At 44.1% G+C, this 19657-nt stretch overlaps 1 protein-coding gene and 1 pseudogene across 1 annotated transcript; both read left to right on the top strand.

Annotated features, from left to right (window-relative positions):
• Positions 1-4844: 4844 nt before the first annotated feature.
• Positions 4845-13852, top strand: LOC131187175 (arylacetamide deacetylase-like 4). Its single transcript, XM_058161401.1, has 4 exons — positions 4845-5448; positions 8424-8658; positions 9070-9133; positions 10594-13852. The coding sequence occupies exons 1-4, from the start codon at positions 5266-5268 to the stop codon at positions 11366-11368; spliced, it is 1257 nt and encodes a 418-aa protein (XP_058017384.1). The 5' UTR covers positions 4845-5265; the 3' UTR covers positions 11369-13852.
• A 2009-nt stretch (positions 13853-15861) lies between these two features.
• LOC131187177 (arylacetamide deacetylase-like 3) lies at positions 15862-18689 on the top strand (annotated as a pseudogene).
• The last annotated feature ends 968 nt before the right edge of the window (positions 18690-19657 follow it).

Below are 19657 nucleotides of genomic sequence, written 5' to 3'. Positions count from 1 at the left end.
AAACCCCTCCCCGTGGGGCGGGTTGGTTTTACGCCGGAGGGAGGGGTGGGTCGGGGTAAGGAAGGAAGGGGGAGAGGTCTCCTCCGGTGGGTGACGGGCGTGGGGAATCCCCTTGCAAAGTGCAAACCTTTGGGGCTGTCTTCAATTTCAGAAAAAAGTGCACAACCTAACCAAATCTCCAATCTTGATTGCAGAAAATATGACTTCAGTAACAAGAGTTGTTAATGCCTGGAATGCACTACCTGACTCTGTGGTCTCTTCCCAAAATCCCCAAAGCTTTAACCAAAAACTATCTACTATTGACCTCACCCCATTCCTAAGAGGTCTGTAAGGGGCGTGCATAAGAGCACAAAAGTGCCTACTGTTCCTGTCCTATTGTTTCCTTTTGTTATATCCAATTAATATAGTTATTACATACTCATGCTTATATATATGCTTATATATTGTATAGTTATTTCATGCTTATGCTTATATATACTGTGTGACTAAATAAATAAATAAATAAATGCCAACAAATAAGCAGGTAGAAATAGAACGGCCCGTTGCAGAACAAAGCAAAGGTACTTCTAATAGTAAGAGTAAGGTAAGAGCGAGAGTAAGGTTAGTTTGTCCGAAGGTGGCAAAAAAAGGGGGGGGATCACATGACTTCATGACACTGATTGTCATATTTATTTATTTATATTTATTTATATTTATATTTATTTATTTTTATATTTATTTATTTACAGTCATCGTAAATATGAACCAGTTGCCAAGAGTAATCTTGATAGTAATCTCAATAGTATTGAGATATTGAGTATATATATTGAGTAATATATATTGAGTAATATATAGTATTGAGTAATCTCAATAGTAGTACCTGTGAGAGGGATCTTGGAGTCCTAGTGGATAACCATTTAGATATGAGCCAGCAGTGTGCAGCAGCTGTTAAAAAAGCCAACACAGTTCTGGGCTGCATAAACAGAGGGATAGAATCAAGATCACGTGAAGTGTTAGTGCCACTTTATAATGCCTTGGTAAGGCCACACTTGGAATATTGCATCCAGTTTTGGTCGCCACGATGTAAAAAAGATGTTGAGACTCTAGAAAGAGTGCAGAGAAGAGCAACAAAGATGATTAGGGGACTGGAGGCTAAAACATATGAAGAACAGTTGCAGGAACACAGTATGCCTAGTTTAATAAAAAGAAGGACTAGGGGAGACATGATAGCTGTGTTCCAATATCTTAGGGGCTGCCCCAAAGAAGAGGGAGTCAGGCTGTTCACCAAAGCACCTGAGGGTAGAACAAGAAGCAATGGGTGAAAACTGATCAAGGAGAGAAGCAACTTAGAACTAAGGAGAAATTTCCTGACAGTTAGAACAATTAATAAGTGGAACGACTTGCCTGCAGAAGTTGTGAATGCTCCAACACTGGAAATTTTTAAGAAAATGTTGGATAACCATCTGACTGAGATGGTGTAGGGTTTCCTGCCTGGGCAGGGGGTTGGACTAGAAGGCCTCCAAGGTCCCTTCCAACTCTGTTGTTATGTTATGTTATGTTGTTATGTTATGTTATGTTATGTTATGTTATGTTATGTTATGTTATGTTATGTTATGTTATGTTATGTTATGTTATGTTATGTTATGTTATGTTATGTTATGTTATGTTATGTTATGTTATGTTATGTTAAGAGTGGTATGTTCCACTTACCTTTGTTACCAGTTCAGTATCGTGAGCATGCACGCCAGGGGTGAAATGCTCCCGGTTCGGACCAGATCGCCTGATCCGGTAGTGATGGCGGCGGGTGGTTCGGAGAACCGGTAGCAAAAATCCCTGCCCACCCCCCATGCCCAGCTGAGCCGCGCAATCATCAGAGGTTTGGTTTTTTTTGGTTTTTTTACTTTTAAAAGCATTTTTTCTTCGGCTGAAAAAAATGCTTTCAAAAGTTTTTAAAAAAAGCCTCTGATGATCGCGCGGCTCAGCTGGGATCGTCAGAGCCTTTTAAAAGCATTTTTTCTACAACCTCTTCGGCCGAAAAAAATGCTTTTAAAAGGCTCCTCTGACGATCCCAGCTGAGTTGCCTGATCATCAGAGGCTTTTAAAAGCATTTTTTTACAACCTCTTTCGGTTGTAGAAAAAAATGCTTTTAAAAGTTAAAAAAAAATGTTATTGTAAATTCTGTTGCAACATACAGGGAGAAACTATCCTAGCTTGGTTATCTCAGGTCATCTTCAATTAACACGGGCTGCCAATCCCTCCTTGTTCCCCATTAGCTGAGATACTATGAGGTTACACTCTCTTCCGATCCTCCTACGTTTCTTGAGACCCTCCCTAAATTACCACATATGGACAGATTATGATTATCAGATTATCTACGCAAGGCGTGTCGACATTTTAAGCATGTGCTGTGCTTACTACGGTGACTTTAGAAGAACCACCTATTATGGGTTTGCCACAATTTACAGATTAACAGAATTGGAAGGGACCTTGCAGATCATCTAGTTCTACATCTACATCTGCCTCTACCTAGGATTGAACTCACAACCTCCTGATAGTGAGGCAAGAGCACCACCCTAATTTCCATGCCTCCCTCCTGTAGATAAGCCAACGGTTTCCTCTGGTGGCTCTTTTACAGATCAAATATTTCCAATCCTCGCTACGAAGCCCCTTCAGTCGCTGTTACGCTACGGTTACTTGGAGTTGCTAGTTACTTTCTTGTTATACTAATTATTTACGCCTGCAGTTAAGCAAGCTATTTCTTCTGGCAGTTTTGTACTTTCTGTAGGACCTTCACTCATGTTTTCTCTTTATCAACAGGACCAAGGAGAGGCTACAAGAGTCATAAGTGTGAAAATTGGTCGTAAGCAGTGGTGGGATTCAGCCGGTTCGCACCACTTCGGGAGAACCGGTTGTTAACTTTCTGAGCAGTTTGGCAAACTGGTTGTTGGAAGAAATCATTAGGGCAGAGAACCGGTTGTTAAATTACTTGAATCCCACCACTGGATGTAGGTAAATAAGAGAGACAAAAGTTGTTCTGACAATTCAGAGGCTCCTTCCTCCCCAGAGGGATAGGCAGCAACCATTTGTCTAAATGGTCTAGTTATTCCTGCCTGAGCCAGGGGGTGGACTAGAAGACCTCAAAAGGCCTTTTCCAACTCTGTTATTCTATATTCTGAAGTTGTGGGTGCTCCCATCACTGAAGGTTTTTAAGATCCCGGTACAGTCAGCTGAGTCCGCGGCTGACTGTTGGGAGCGAGTCATTGGCCCCGATGGAGAGGGTGCGCAATCTGGGCGTTCTCCTGGATGAACGGCTGTCCTTTGAAGACCATTTGAAGGCCGTCTCCAGGAGAGCTTTCCACCAGGTTCGCCTGGTGCGCCAGTTGCGCCCCTTTCTAGACCGGGATGCCTTATTCACGGTCACTCACGCCCTCGTGACGTCTCGCCTGGATTACTGCAATGCTCTCTACATGGGGCTCCCCTTGAGGGGCATCCGGAGGCTTCAGTTAGTCCAGAATGCGGCTGCGCGGGTGATAGAGGGAGCCCCTCGTGGCTCCCGTGTTACACCTATCCTGCGCAGACTGCACTGGCTACCTGTGGCCTTCCGGGTGCGCTTCAAGGTGCTGGTGACAATCTTTAAAGCGCTCCATGGCATAGGGCCGGGCTATTTACGGGACCGCCTGCTGCTACCGAATACCTCTCACCGACCCGTGCGCTCTCACAGAGAGGGACTCTTCAGGGTGCCGTCAGCTAGGCAGTGCCGTCTGGCGACACCCAGGGGAAGGGCCTTCTCTGTGGGGGCTCCCACCCTCTGGAACGAACTCCCTCCAGGACTTCGTCAACTTCCGGACCTCCGAACCTTTCGTCGCGAGCTTAAAACACACTTATTCATCTGCGCGGGACTGGATTAGATTTTAAAGTTATGGGTTTTAAGGGTTTTTTATTATTTATACTATTTTAAATTTGGGCAATAGAATAAGTTTTTTAATTGTTGTTCTTAATCTGTATTTATATGTATTTTAACTGCCTGTGAACCGCCCTGAGTCCTTAGGGAGATAGGGCGGTATATAAATTTGAAAAATAAAATAAAATAAAAGTAATAAAAATAAAGAAGAGATTGGATAGCCGCTCGCCTGGAATAGTCTAAGGTCTCCTGCTTGAGCAGGGGGTCGGACTAGATGACCTCTAAGGTTCCCTGTGCGTGAGCCAAGGAAGCTGTGACCTTCCTCAAGGGCCCAGCTCAGCCCCTTCCCAGAATTTCACCACCAGCCTTCTCAAATTCCATTCTTTTTCCTTTCCTTTCCTTTCCTTTCTCTTGCTCAAGTTTTTCCTTTGTGATCTTCTGTTCGCATATATGTATTATTCCCAGCTTCTTCATCAAAATTTATGAAATCTTATAACTGCCTCGTTATAAAAAACAAACGAAGGGCAAAGAATTGCATTTGGGGCCCTCCTATCTTTTAGGACAACACCAATCCGACTCTTTCCCCAAATTTGGAATCCAAAGCCTTGGCGTGAACACTTTTTAAAAATTATTATTTATTTTTTTTATTTATACATTTTTCTTAACATATATAAGTATTTAATAAACAGTGTATTGTCTGGGTCATTTTACATACACATAATTCTAGTAACAATAATATTATTTACTTGTATATAGTAGTGTTTTTCCGGTTTCTAATTTCTACCCTTCATTAACAGATTAAGAGAGTTGGAAGGGACCTTGTAGGTCATTTAGTCCAACCCCCAGCTCAAGCAGGAGATCTAACCATTGATAAAAAAAAATCCCATGTTTAAAAGCAGTGTGTATCTTCATTATCCTTTATCTTCGACGTTAAACCTATCCGTTTCCGCACAATCTAGCATTTTCTTGGTTATATTTTCATCTCCCAACGAAAACTCTCGTTCAATGTGGTTTTCGGTCTCGCAATTCTTGGCCTGGGATAGCCTCCGTTGGGGAAGATGTTGTTCTGGAAAAATGGGCCATCCATAAGAAAATAACCTTTAATCTGCCGCATGATCTAAAAGGTTGAACAAAACCCAAAGTTGGGTGGTGTAACCTTCAAAGAGGGAAGGATTTGGAAAGAGATCAACGTGTTCTTGACTATAGAACATGGGCTGACCGATTGCACCAAAGGATGCCTTCAAAAAGGGATTAAAGCACACCCGCTTCCCACTGTTAAAAGGACAACGTGGCAACACGCACGTCTAAAAGTTAAAAAGAAGAGGAAATTAAAACTAGGACTGCAATTTCCTTGGACCGGAGTCCCGTTTCAGGATCTTCTCAGCATGGAAATTATATTTGGCCAAGAGTGGTGGATGCTGATATTTTATTTCTGCATTTCGGTCCCGTTTTTAATTCTCGGGTGGATCCTTTATGATGATTTTACCAAGATGCATGTCCCGCCGGGAATCCGCCAGGGGATGAAACTTCGGCTCATCTATCTGTTCATCTGCATTTTTCTCAGACTGGTAAGTCCTTGGATTCTAGTTTCAGTTTGTATGTTTCTTTCTGGAATTTATATTTGCCGGCCATTCGCACATGTCGACTCAAGGCGGCTTACAAAATGTAGAATAGAATAGAATAGAATTTTTTATTGGCCAAGTGTGATTGGACACACAAGGAATTTGTCTTGGGGCATATGCTCTCAGTGTACATAGAATAGAATAGAATTGAATTGAATTGAATAGAATTGAATAGAATAAGGAATAGACTAGAACAGAACCGAATAGAACAGAACAGAACAGAACAGAACAGAACAGAACAGAACAGAACAGAATAGAATAGAATAGAATAGAATAGAATAGAATTTTTTATTGGCCAAGTGTGATTGGACACACAAGGAATTTGTCTTGGTGCAGATGCTCTCAGTGTACATAAAAGAAAAGATACGTTCATCAAGGTACAACATTTACAACAAAAATGATGGTCAATATATCAATATAAATCGTAAGGATTGCCAGCAACGAAGTTACAGTCATACAGTCATAAGTGGAAAGAGATGGGTGATGGGAACGATGAGAAGATTAATAGTAGTGCAGATTCAGTAAATAGTTTGACAGTGTTGAGGGAATTATTTGTTTAGCAGAGTGATGGCCTTCGGGGAAAAAACTGTTCTTGTGTCTAGTTGCTCTGGTGTGCAGTGCTCTATAGCGTCGTTTTGAGGGTAGGAGTTGAAACAATTTATGTCCAGGATGCGAGGGATCTGCAAATATTTTCACGGCTCTCTTCTTGATTCGTGCAGTATACAGGTCCTCAATGGAAGGCAGGTTGGTAGCAATTATTTTTTCTGCAGTTCTAATTATCCTCTGAAGTCTGTGTTTTTCCTGTTGGGTTGCAGAACCAAACCAGACAGCTATAGAGGTGCAAATGACACTCAATAATTCCTCTGTAGAACGTCATCTAAAAACTATCAGCCTAATAAAAGAAGAGTCATAGAATACGTTAATATAATAAAACAGGGGTCCCCAACCTTTTGGACCTCGGGGACCACCAAGTTCATAATTTTAAATCCCGTGGACCACTAATACGAATCCAGTATTGCGGAAGCTCCTGGACTCCCAGAGAGGGGATGGGATCCTTCAGGCACTTTCCCTCCTCTCTCTCTCTCTCTCATTCTCTCATATCTCTCTCTCCCTCCCCCTCTTTCTCTCTCATTCTTTCTCTTTTCTTTCTCCCCCCTCTCCCCCCTTTCTCTCCCACTCATTCTCTCATTCTCTCTCTCTCCCCCTCTTTCATTCTTTCTTTCTCTTTCTCTCCCCCTCTCATTCTCTCTCTCTCATCTTTTTCCCTCTTTGTCTCTCCCCCACTCTTTCTTTCTCATTCTCTCATTCTCTCTCTCCTTTCTCTCTCCCACTCTTTCTCTCTCTCCCCTCTCTCCACTCATTCTCTCTCTCATCTCTTTCTCTCCCCACTCTTTCTTCCATTCTTTCTCTCTCTCCCCTCTCTCTCCCACTCATTCTCTCTCCCCTCTTTCTCTCTCATTCTTTCTTTCTCTCTCTCTCCCTCTCTCTCCCCTCTCATTCTCTCTTTCTCTTTCCCCACTTTCTCTCTCATTCTCTCCCCTCTTTCTCCCCTCATTCTCTCTCTCCTCTCTCTCTCATTCCTTCTCTTTCTCTCTATCTCCCATTCTCTCTTTCTCTCCCCCCTCTCTCCCACTCATTCTCTCTCCCCCTCCCATTCTTTCTCTCATTCTTTCTCTTTCTCTCCCCCACTTTCTCCCTCATTCTAATTCTCTCTCTTTGATTCTATTTCATTCTGTCTCTCTCTCATTCTGTCTCTCTCACTCTTTGATTTTCTCTCTTGATTCTGATTCTCTGCCCATCCCTTTCAGAGCCAGGCGGTTTCGAGCAAGAGTTGCAAAGGGAGTGCCTTCCCGGGTGACATCCCCAGGGAGGCGGGCAAACCAGGCAGCGGAGTGTCCTTTGAGTTTGCCCTCTGGCTGAGTAAGCAGCCCAGAGACTCTGGGAGGAGGAGGAGGAGGAGGAGGAGGCAGGCAGAAGCGGGAGAGGAGACAGAGTGCTCCGGAGAAACAAGGTGCCCCGGGAAGGACCGCTGCCTGCTGCGCCAACCTTGCCAAATTGAGGGGGGTTTTTTTTGATACTTAATGCAAGACATCACCCTTCGCGCCCCCCCTTGCACTTCTTCCAAGAAGGTGGTGCTCTCTCTCTCTCATTCTCTCTCATTTGCTCTTATTCTCTTTCTCTGTCTCTCATTCTCTCAATCTGTCTCTTTTTCTCTATTTTATTTTGCACGGCGTCAGCATTCCGCCTCGCGAAATTTGCTTAGCCGGTGGAGCAAAGCAGACCTCGTCTCCTGCCGCTTGGGACTCGGAGCGGTAAATGGCACCTGATCAGGGGAGCAGCCGGATTTTGCTCTCGATTGCGGACGCCAGATCGCCCCCCCCGTCCCCCCCCCGGCAAGCTCTCGTCTCTCGAGGAACCCGGGCGAAGTTTCCCACACCACTTCAGCGAGCGCTCCTCGTGAGACGAGAGCTTCCAGGGGGCCGATCTGGCGTCTGCAATCGAGAGCAAAATCCGGCTGCTTCCCAGACCAGTCGCCATTTACCGCTCCGAGTCCCAAGCGGCAGGAGACGAGGGCTGCTTTGCTCCACCAGCTGGGCAAATATACCCAGGCGGAATGCTGATGCTGTGCAAGTGCAAATAGTGCTTCGCTTCCACAGCTTCCAGCCATCGCATTCGCTGCTTTGGCCCGCTTGCACCGCAGCTCCTCCAAGAGGGTGCAACGGCAAAAATATTTCTATTTCTCCACGGACCACCAAAATTTTCTCGCGGACCACCAGGGGTCCATGGACCACCGGTCGGTGACCACCGGACTAGGAAGACCACCAAGGTCCTTTCCAGCTCTATTCTGATTGAACTCGCTTTTGATAGCATTTCTCTGAATCTCTCCATGTGGTTTCTTCCTTAATTTTTGCACCGAGCAGGCTTGGATCCTGGCAAAACTTGGCATCTGCAGTATGGAAGATCCGCTGTATAAATTGGCGGTATGGAAGTTCGTGGCAAACGGAATATTTCCAGCGGGGCCCTGTGACTTGATCATCAAGGAAATGGTTTTCGACAATGTGCCCGTGAGGCTCTATCAGTGCAGAACATCAAATGCTGAGAACAGGAGAGGACTTGTGTGGATTCACGGAGGAGGGGGCCTTTTTGGAAGCCTCAGTAAGTTCTCCAATCACAGACAGTTCTCACCTTGCAACAGCTCATTTAGTGACCGTTCAAAGTCACAAAAAGGGAACCATTCTTCACACATCCCCGGGATTTTAAACTGGATATTCCTGGAGTGTTTTGACTTGTTCTGGTCTCTGGTCTTTGACTGTAATAAATTTGATTTTTTTTCAATTTGATTGATCGACTAAGGAGACAGAGAAATTTGTGGGCCAAAGAGGAAAAATGGATATATTCAGTTTTTTCTTAATAAATGTTTATATATAGATATAAAACATATACATAAAATATTAATTATTTTCGTTCCGTAACTCGTGGAATGTCTGTTTCTTGTTTTGCAAATATACCTGGAACTCGTATTTTTTAGAATAGTTTGTAATACGTATATATGTATTAATATTTCAGAAAGCCACGAAAGGCTGTGCCGTTTCTTTGCCCAGGAAAGTGCCACCGTGGTCGTATCTATCGGGTAATAATAATAATAATAATAATAATAATAATAATAATAATAATAATAATAATAATAATAATAATAATAATAATAATAATGATGATGATGATGATGTTAGCCAGATAATAATAATAATAAAAGCCAGAATAGAAAAATCTGCTGATGATCCCAAATGCAGACTCTGCAAAGAAGCAGATGAAACCATTGATCACATACTGAGCTGTTGTAAGGCAATAGCTCAGACCGACTACAAACAACGTCACAACACAGTCGCTCAGATGGTCCAGATGGAACTTGTGTCACAACTACCATCTGCCTGTAGCAAAGAACTGGTGGGATCATAAGCCTGAAAAAGTGATTGAAAATGAGCATGCAAAAACTGCTGTGGGATTTCCGAATACAGACTGACAAAAGTTTTGGAACACAATACCCCGGATTTTACGATTGTGGAGAAGAAAAAAGTGTGGATAGTCGACATTGCTATACCTGGTGACAGCAGAATCGATGAGAAACAACTTGAAAAAGTCACCAGATATCAAGATTTGAGAATCGAATGGCAGAGACTCTGGCATAAACCAGTGCAGGTGGTTCCAGTGGTACTCGGCACCCTGGGAGCTGTGCCTAAAGACCTGGGCAAGCACTTAAAAGCAATTGGCGCTGACAAGATCACCATTGGTCAGCTGCAGAAGGCCACCTTACTGGGATCTGCTCGCATAATTCGCCGATACATCACCCCGTCCTAAACGCTTGGGAAGTGTTCGACTAGTGATCTGTGATACGAAATCCAGCATAGTTATCTCGTTTGCTGTGTATACTGTCATTTTGTGTAAATAATAATAATAATAATGTATTTGTGACACATTTTTAAATGTTCAGTTGGCTAAGTTTCACGTTTACTGAATAAAGGAGATAATAATAATAATAATTCATACATTTTAAGAAGATACTTGGTTGATAGCTAGGATGTTTCAGCAACCTAGGGCCTCTGGTGGCTCAGACTGGTAAGACAACCTGTTATTAACAGCAGCTGCTTGCAATTACTGCAGGTTCAAGCCCCACCAGGCCGAAGGTTGACTCAGCCTTCCATCCTTTATAAAATAGGTAAAATGAGGACCCAGATTGTTGGGGGCAATAAGTTGACTTTGTATATAAATATACAAATAGGATGAAGACTATTGCTAACATAGTGTAAGCCGCCCTGAGTCTTCGGAGAAGGGCGGGATATAAATACAAATTAAAAAAAAACTACCTGTATTAACCATCTGAGATGGTATCTGTAACTTCGTCAAACACACAGATTTTCCTATCCCAGATGCTTGTTAAGGACTCGATAGGTGGACAGAAATGCCAAACCCGTTTGAACATCTGGCTGACTGTGCAACGAACAACAACAACAACAATATTATTATAATAATGATAATGATGATAGGAATGCCAATGCATTTGAAAGACTTCTTTTTGACTCCCTATTGGTTTAGGTATCCCTTGGCACCAGAACATCCCTATCCAGCTCAACAACGGAGCTGCTACGCGGCTGTATCGTACTTCCTGGAGCACGCGCAGGACTTCGGCGTGGACCCTCAGCGGATCGTGTTGGGGGGCGAAAGCAGTGGAGGCTGCATCGTGGCGGCCATTTCTCAACAACTTGTGTTCAGGAAGGACCTGCCCCAGGTCAGGGCCCACGTGCTAATCTACCCTTACCTCCAAGGTGTGGATTTCAACCTGCCATCTTACCAGCAAAACCAGTCAGTGCCCCTCTTACTCATGAGAGATGTGGTCCGTTTTGGCAAGTTTTATCTCACCGGAAAGACCTCCGACGTCGATGGAGTGATGGCCAACGCTCACGTTCCGGAACATCTCAGGGCCAAGTACCAGAAATGGATCAGCGCCGAACTTATTCCGGAAGAATTTAAAGTCCGGGGTTACGTCCCTTTTGTACCTGGTCGGTTTTCAGAAGACCTCTTCAAAGAATGCGAGAGAGCTTTTGATCCCATGTTTTCGCCACTCCTGATGGAAGACGCCGTCCTCCGACGGTTTCCAGAGACATTCCTTTTGACCTGCGAATACGACATTTTCCGAGACGATGGCTGGCTGTACAAGAAACGGCTGGAAGACAACGGGGTGCCCGTCACCTGGCATCACCTGGAGGACGGATTCCACGGGATCACCTTGCTGATAGGATTTGGGCCACTGGAGTTTCCCGGGACGAGGAGGGGTCTCAAAAGTACCATCCAATTCCTCGAACGCTTCTAGAAACCCAACGTCCACCTTCTTCTGCTCTGTTCGTCTTTCCTGCTTGGTGACTTTGCCTGGTGTGTTTGTGTGTGTGTGTGTGTGTGTGAGTGGGAGGCACTCACGCACAACTCCATTTGTTTGAGTGGCGTGTGTGCCACCCCCTCCACTCGCATGAATGGACCTCCAGGCAAGCTGTTGTACTGATGGATTGTTCTCGCAGTCAGAAAATTCCTACTTAGTTCCAGGTGACGTGATCTGTCCCAGGTGAACTCTTCCGTCCTTCCGTGGTCAGTAAAATGAAGACCCAGTTTCTTGGGGGTGATAGGCCGGCTCTCTAAGCACTTTACAAAACTAGCCTATTGCCCCATATAATCTGGGTCCTCATTTTACTGACCTCGGAAGGACGGAAGACTGAGTCAACCTTGAGTCGGTAAGGATCGAACTGCTGGCAGTGGGAAGGGTTAGCCTGCAATCCTGCATTCTAACCGCTATGCCACCAAGGCAGAATAAGATAGGATATAGGATATTAGCTGGATACCCGTGTTCCGCTACAAAACTATGTGATAGGGCTTGATAAATCGACACAGCTTGAAAATTAATGAGAAGTTACGATCGGCCTCACCTCTCTCTTTCTCTCCCACAGGCTCCCCCCACAGAGGCCTCTCCTATCTTATCCCCTTTTCTCCCTTTCAGGTGGGGTGTAGAATATCTAAACAGCCAACCGGCAGGAAAGATGAGCCACACGCTGGCCACGCCCAAGTGGCAGTTGGAACAGAGTTCTTTTGAGGTGGGGAGGGGGAGTAGAGCGTCTAACTCCTTAGCATCATAGCGTGTTAATAATAATATAAGAAATACTAATGATCTGATGGTCATTTCGAAAAATCCTTTCTTAGCGAGCACCTAGAAGCCAAGAGGAACATACGTGGCAAATTTCGAGTTTGTAGGCTTTAGGGTTCTGGAGATTTCGTGATGATCCGTGAGGGGTACTTCGCTTTTATATATACACAGATAGAATATAGAATATTGAAAATAATAATAAAATTTAGAATAGAATAAGAATAGATATAAAATAGAACGGAATATAAAATATAGAGTAGAATAGAATACAGAACAGAATAGCCCTTAGACTTATATACCGCTTCATAGTGCTTTCCAGCCTTCTCTAAGCAGTTTCAACATCTTCCCCCACACCCATAACAATCTGGGTCCTCATTTTACCGACCTCGGAAGGACGGAAAGCTGAGTCAACCTTGAGCCGGTCAGGATCGAACTGCTGGCAGTGGGAAGGGTTAGCCTGCAATCCTGCATTCTAACCGCTACGCCACCAAGGAGAATAGAATAGAGTGCACAGGCTGCACTGGCTACCTGTGGCTTTCCGGGTGCGCTTCAAGGTGCTGGTGACCACCTTTAAAGCGCTCCATGGCATTGGGCCGGGTTACTTACGGGACCGCCTACTGCTACCGAATATCTCTCACCGACCCGTGCGCTCTCACAGAGAGGGTCTCCTCAGGGTGCCGTCAGCGCGGCAATGTCGTCTGGCGACGCCCAGGGGAAGGGCCTTCTCTGTGGGGGCCCCCACCCTCTGGAATGAACTACCCCCCGGTCTTCGTCAGCTTTCGGACCTCCGGACCTTCCGCCGCGGGCTTAAAACACATTTATTTAATTGTGCAGGGCTGAGCTAAATTTTAAATTTTAAATTACTGGTTTTTAAATTGGCTTTTATTTTATATTTTTAATTTTAAATTAATAGGCGTTTAGAATAAGTTTTTTAACTGTTTTTATATTTCTTACATTGTATTTATGTGTTTTAAATGCCTGTACACCGCCCTGAGTCCTTCGGGAGATAGGGCGGTATATAAATTTGATAAATAAATAAATAAATAAATAGTGGAACGGAATATGGAATATGGAAAATAATAGAAAATAGAATAGAATAATAAAATCGGGAAAAATCGGTCCTAAATCACATTTTTCAGGGCTTTTGTAACTTCAAACGGTCATTAAATGTTGTGCTATTAGATAATCCCCTAATTATGACGCAGCAGCGTGCGGCAGCAGCCAAAAAAGCCGATTGAATCCTAGGTTGCATAAACAGATTAATAAAACCAGCATCACGTGAAGTATTATTGGTGCTTTACAGAGCCTTAGTAAGGCCACACCTGGAATCCTGCATCCAGTTTTGGCCGCCACATATTACAAAATAGACGCTGAGACTCTGGAAAAAGTGCAGAGAAGAGCAACTAGGATGATCGAAGGCCTGGAGACTAAGACATAGGAAGAGCGGTTGCAGGATTTGGGTTGCAAATTGTGGTTTTCTCTGGCAGGGTGCAATTCCTCCTGCAGCCATCGGGGGGCATCCCCAGAGAGGGAATTGCTGGATAAATTCCCTGTGGGACAAATTTTCCCAGGGTGAAGGCCATACGAGAGAGAGAGAGAGAGAGAGAGAGAGAGAGAATTCTAGTAACAATAATATTCATTACTTGTATATAATAACATTCTTCCAGTTTCTAATTTCTACCCTTTATTTTTTTTTTTTTTATTCAAAAAGTTTTACAAAAAATTTTTCCCCCCTTTCCCCCCAACCCCTTTCCCTTCACAAACCCCCTCCCCCTCCCCCCCTGGTTCCCGGAACAAACACAAGGTATAGTTAAAAATAAAACAAACATATGCTTAAAAAAAAATTTTTTTTTCCAAAACTATTATACCAATTCTCCCTCTCTAGCTCTGACTTCCTCCTTACATAACCAAATCCTTCAAAAATTAACAATAAACAATAATAAAATATATAAATCAGTAGAACAAATTAATCCTAAAATATTTTAAAACCAGCTAAAACGTAAAAATCCAATCCAATTCAGAGAATATCTCCTTATAGCTTCTATAACCATATAACCATATAATTCTTTCGGGGACACAAATATTTTTGTCTATTAATATTTTAAAAAAACCTTGTTTCAAAAATAATGTCTCTTGCCATTTTTTTTGGTGCATTAATCTCTGTCTTTCCTTCGTTGCTCCTTTTAAAAAGTCAATCACAATATTTCCTAGTAATTCCTTATGTCCAGAAATCCAAAAATTACTGCCGATATTCCATCAGTCCAAAAAGAGAACTCTTGGGAAACATTAAGCTTGTGAGTCTTTTCCATTTGAGGGACAATCTCCTGTAGCACAAATTCAGGCAGCTCATCCAAACTATTTAAAGAAAACTTCTTTAGATCACCTTGTTTCTTCACGATCAAATCTTCATATTTATCCACTTTTATTTGTATATCCTCCATTCCATTTTCCGAATAATTGCACTGGTTAATTTGCTCCAAACTCTCATCCAAAACGTCCCCATTTTTTATCAATTTGTATTTTTGAATAATTAAATACATTCTTTCTGTGTAGTCCTGTATAACGTCCCGAACCCATTCTTCTGAAAGAACCTCCATAACAAAATTCCTGCTGAGAATCCCCTTGTAACGTACTTAAACAGCATAATATAATCCAACAGTCCACAGTCAAACACAATAAGATAAAATCTCCATTCAGTTTCGATTCAACAGCAAAGCTCCCTTTGATGTATCGCTCTGCTTTCAGTTTCTCTAAAACGAAACTGAAGGGGGGGAGGAAGTCAGAAAATCAAAAATACTTGCAAACCAATAATTGCTCCTCACATTCGTTCCGCCTGCTTTTCGTATCCACAAAAAAAATCAATTGCTAGCAGAAGTGGACATCTTCCTCTTTTCCTGCTTTTTCAGGAGCACAGAGAATACTGGAGGTGGGGGAGGGGTAAATAAGGGGATTCACCGTTCAGGACTTTGTATTACAAAAACAAAGCCCCTAGGGGAATCTACCCAATTCCTCCCCCTTGCTCTGTCTCTCTCTTTCAACCAGAGAGAGAAATGAAGCCGGGATCAGTTGTTAAATCCGGCTTTTACGGTATTCAATGCGGAGTGCCATAAATTGGCACCCAGCGAGAAAGATGGCGCCACCCAGAAGCCTAATTTCTACCCTTTATTATCTAAATAAATCCCAAGTTTAAGAGTAGTTTGTATCTTCTTCATCATTTATCTTCGACGTTAACCTATCCGTTTCTGCACAGTCTAGTATATATATATATTTTTATTCTATTTTCATCTGTCAATGAAAACTCTCAGTCAATGCGGTTTTTGTCTCGAAATTCTTGGTCTGGGATAGCCTCCGTTGGGGAAAAGTTGTTCTGGGAAAGTGGCCATCAATAAAAAATAACCTTTAATCTGCCGGGTGATCTAAAAAGTTAAACAAAAACCAAAGTCAGGTTAACCTTTAAGCAGGGAAGGGTTTGGAAAGAGATTGGCCAGTTCTCGAATTCAGAACGTGGGCTGACTGATTGCACCAAATGCAGGATTAGAAAAATGCCAGAAAATGGATTGAAACACACAACGGATTGTTAAAAGGACGATGTGGCAATGCACACCTAGCCAAAAAGCCACAAAAAAAAGGAAATTAAACTGCAGCTGCAATTTTCTTGGTCTGTATTACAAGAACATACAGATATAGATAGAGATAGAGATAGAGACAGAGTTAGAGATAGAGATAGAGATAGAGATTCCAACTCTGGTTTCAGGATCTTTCCAGCATGGAAATTATTGGCAAGAGTTGTGGAGTCTGATATTTTATTTCTGCATTTCGGTCCCATTTTTAATTCTCGGGTGGATCCTTTATGACGATTTTACCAAGATGTATATCCCGCCAGGAATCCGCCAGGAGGTAAAACTTCAGCTACTCTATCTGTCCATTGGTATTGTCCTCAGACTGGTGAGTCCTTGGATTCTAGCTTCAGTTTGTATGTTTGTTTTGTGGAATTTATATTTCCCGGCCATTCGCACATGTCGACTCAAAGGCGGCTTACAGACTAGAAGACCTCTAAGGTCCCTTCCAGCTCTATTCTGATTGAACTCGCTTTTGATTGCGTTTCTCTGGATCTCTCCATGTGGTTTCTTCCTTAATTTTTGCACCGAGCAGGCTTCGACCCTGGAAAAACTGGACATCTGCCGTGAATTTGCAGTAGTGAAGTTCCTGGTAGATGGAATATTTTTAGTGGGGCCCTGTGACCTGAGCATCAAGGAAATGCTTTTCGACACCGTGCCCGTGAGGCTCTATCGGTGCAAAACATCAAATCCCGAGAAGAGACGAGGACTTGTGTGGATTCACGGAGGAGCGGGCCTTTTTGGAAGCCTCAGTAAGTTCTCCAAGCTTTTCCACTGGTTCTCACGGTTAGGAAATTTCTCCTTACTTCTATTAATATTATATATACCCATGATGGCGAACCTATGGCACGATGGCACGCGGAGCCATATCTGCGGGCACGCGAGCCCTTGCCCTAGCTCAGCTCCAGCGCACGCATGCGCCCGGCCAGCTGATTTTCGGCTGGCCCGTCCCACGATGCCCCTCCCTCCCAGGAGTCTCCACGCAGCCCATTTTGGATGCCAGATAAGTACAGGGCTCACAGAGAGATTTTGGGAGGGAGTTTTCAGCCAGGGGTAGGGGAGGCCCTTTTTGCCCTCCCCAGACTCCAAGAAAGGCTCTGGAGCCTGGGTGTGTGAAAAACAGGCCTACCGGCCCACCGGAAGTCAGGAAACGGTCTTTTACGGAGGGCCTCTGGTAGGGTGGGGAGGATTTTCGCCTCCCAGGCTCCAAGAAAGGCTCTGGAGCCTGGAGAGGGTGAAAAATGGGCCTACTGGGCCCACTGGAAGTTGGGAAATGGGCCATTTTTGGCCTCTGGAGGCTTCAGGTAGGCCTGGTAAGGCCCAAAACGGGGCACAGGGAGGGGGGCTGTGTATGCATGCGTGGGGATCATGGAGGTCGTACACAGATGCATGGGGGCAGAGGACATTGAATTATGGGTGTGGGCACACATGTGCGACACCCCCCCCCGGTGCCCCCCTTGTTTTTGGCACACGACGGCAAAAAGCTTAGCCACCACTGATATATATATATATATAACCTGTTTCCCCGAAAATAAGACCCAACCAGAAAATTAAGTCTCATCTTTGGCTGTAATGAATTTGATTTTTTTTTTTTTATTTCATTGATCGACCAAGGGGACAGAGAAATGTTTGGGCTAAATGCGAAAAAATGGATGCAAAAATATATATATATATATTTTAATATTTCAGAAAGCCACGAAAGGCTGTGCCGTTTCTTTGCCCAGGAAAGTGCCACCGTGGTCGTATCTATCGGGTAAGGATGATGATGATGATGATAATGATGATGATAGGAATGCCAATGTATTTTAAAGACTTCTTTTTGACTCCCTGTTGCCTTAGGTATCCCTTGGCACCAGAACACCTACCCAGCTCAACAACGCAGCTGCTACGCGCCGTATCGTACTTCCTGGAGCACGCGCAGGACTTGGCGTGGACCCTCAGCGGATCGTGTTGGGTGGCGACAGCAGTGGAGGCTCCGTCGTGGCGGCCATTTCTCAACAACTTGTGTTCAGGAAGGACCTGCCCCAGGTCAGGGCCCACGTGCTAATCTACCCTTACCTCCAAGGTGTGGATTTCAACCTGCCATCTTACCAGCAAAACCAGTCAGTGCCCCTCTTACTCATAAGAGATATGGTCCGTATTGGCAAGTTTTACCTCACCGGAAAGACCTCCGACGTCGATGGAGTGATGGCCAACGCCACTATCCGGAACATCTCAGGGCCAAGTACCAGAAATGGATCAGCGCGAACTTATTCGAAGAATTTAAAGTCCGGGTTACATCCCTTTGTACCGGTCGGTTTTCAGAAGACCTCTTCAAAGAATGCGAGAGCTTTTGACCCCATGTTTTCGCCACTCCTGATGGAAGACGCCGTCCTCCGACGGTTTCCAGAGACGTTCCTTTTGACCTGCGAATACGACGTTTTCCGAGACGACGGCTGGCTGTACAAGAAACGGCTGGAAGACAATGGGGTGCCCGTCACCTGGCATCACCTGGAGGACGGATTCCACGGGATCACCTCGCTGTTAGGATTTGGGCCACTGGAGTTTCCCGGGACGAGGAGGGGTCTCAAAAGTATCATCCAATTCCTCGAACGCTTCTAGAAACCCAACGTCCACCTTCTTCTGCTCTGTTCGTCTTTCCTGCTTGGTGACTTTGCCTGGTGTGTTTGTGTGTGTGTGTGTGTGTGTGTGTGTGTGTGTGTGTGAGGCACTCACGCACAACTCCATTTGTTTGAGTGGCATGTGTGCCACCCCCTCCACTCGCATGAATGGAGCTCCAGGCAAGCTGTTGTACTGATGGATTGTTCTCACAGTCAGAAAATTCCTGCTTAGTTCCAGGTGACGTGATCTGTCCCAGGTGAACTCTTCCGTCCTTCCGTGGTCAGTAAAATGAGGACCCAGTTTCTTGGGGGTGATAGGCCGGCTCTCTAAGCACTTTACAAAACTAGCCTATTGCCCCATATAATCTGGGTCCTCATTTTACCGACCTCGGAAGGACGGAAAGCTGAGTCAACCTTGAGCCGGTCAGGATCGAACTGCTGGCAGTGGGAAGGGTTAGCCTGCAATCCTGCATTCTAACCGCTATGCCACCAAGGAGAATAGAATAGAGTGGAACGGAATATGGAATATGGAAAATAATAGAAAATAGAATAGAATAATAAAATCGGGAAAAATCGGTCCTAAATCACATTTTTCAGGGCTTTTGTAACTTCAAACGGTCATTAAATGTTGTGCTATTAGATAATCCCCTAATTATGACGCAGCAGCGTGCGGCTGCAGCCGAAAAAGCCGATTGAATCCTAGGTTGCATAAACAGATTAATAAAACCAGCATCACGTGAAGTATTATTGGTGCTTTACAGAGCCTTAGTAAGGCCACACCTGGAATCCTGCATCCAGTTTTGGCCGCCACATATTACAAAATAGACGCTGAGACTCTGGAAAAAGTGCAGAGAAGAGCAACTAGGATGATCGAAGGCCTGGAGACTAAGACATAGGAAGAGCGGTTGCAGGATTTGGGTTGCAAATTGTGGTTTTCTCTGGCAGGGTGCAATTCCTCCTGCAGCCATCGGGGGCATCCCCAGAGAGGGAATTGCTGGATAAATTCCCTGTGGGACAAATTTTCCCAGGGTGAAGGCCATGAGAGAGAGAGAGAGAGAGAGAGAATTCTAGTAACAATAATATTCATTACTTGTATATAACAGCATCCTTCCAGTTTCTAATTTCTACCCTTTATTATCTAAATAAATCCCAAGTTTAAGAGTAGTTTGTATCTTCTTCATCATTTATCTTCGACGTTAACCTATCCGTTTCTGCACAGTCTAGTATATATATATATTTTATTCTATTTTCAT

This window comes from Ahaetulla prasina, chromosome 18, assembly GCF_028640845.1.
Source record: "Ahaetulla prasina isolate Xishuangbanna chromosome 18, ASM2864084v1, whole genome shotgun sequence".
NCBI classification, from domain to species: Eukaryota; Metazoa; Chordata; class Lepidosauria; order Squamata; family Colubridae; genus Ahaetulla; species Ahaetulla prasina.
The sequence above is the reverse complement of the archived record's forward strand: the minus strand, read 5'-3'. Positions and strand labels throughout refer to the sequence as shown.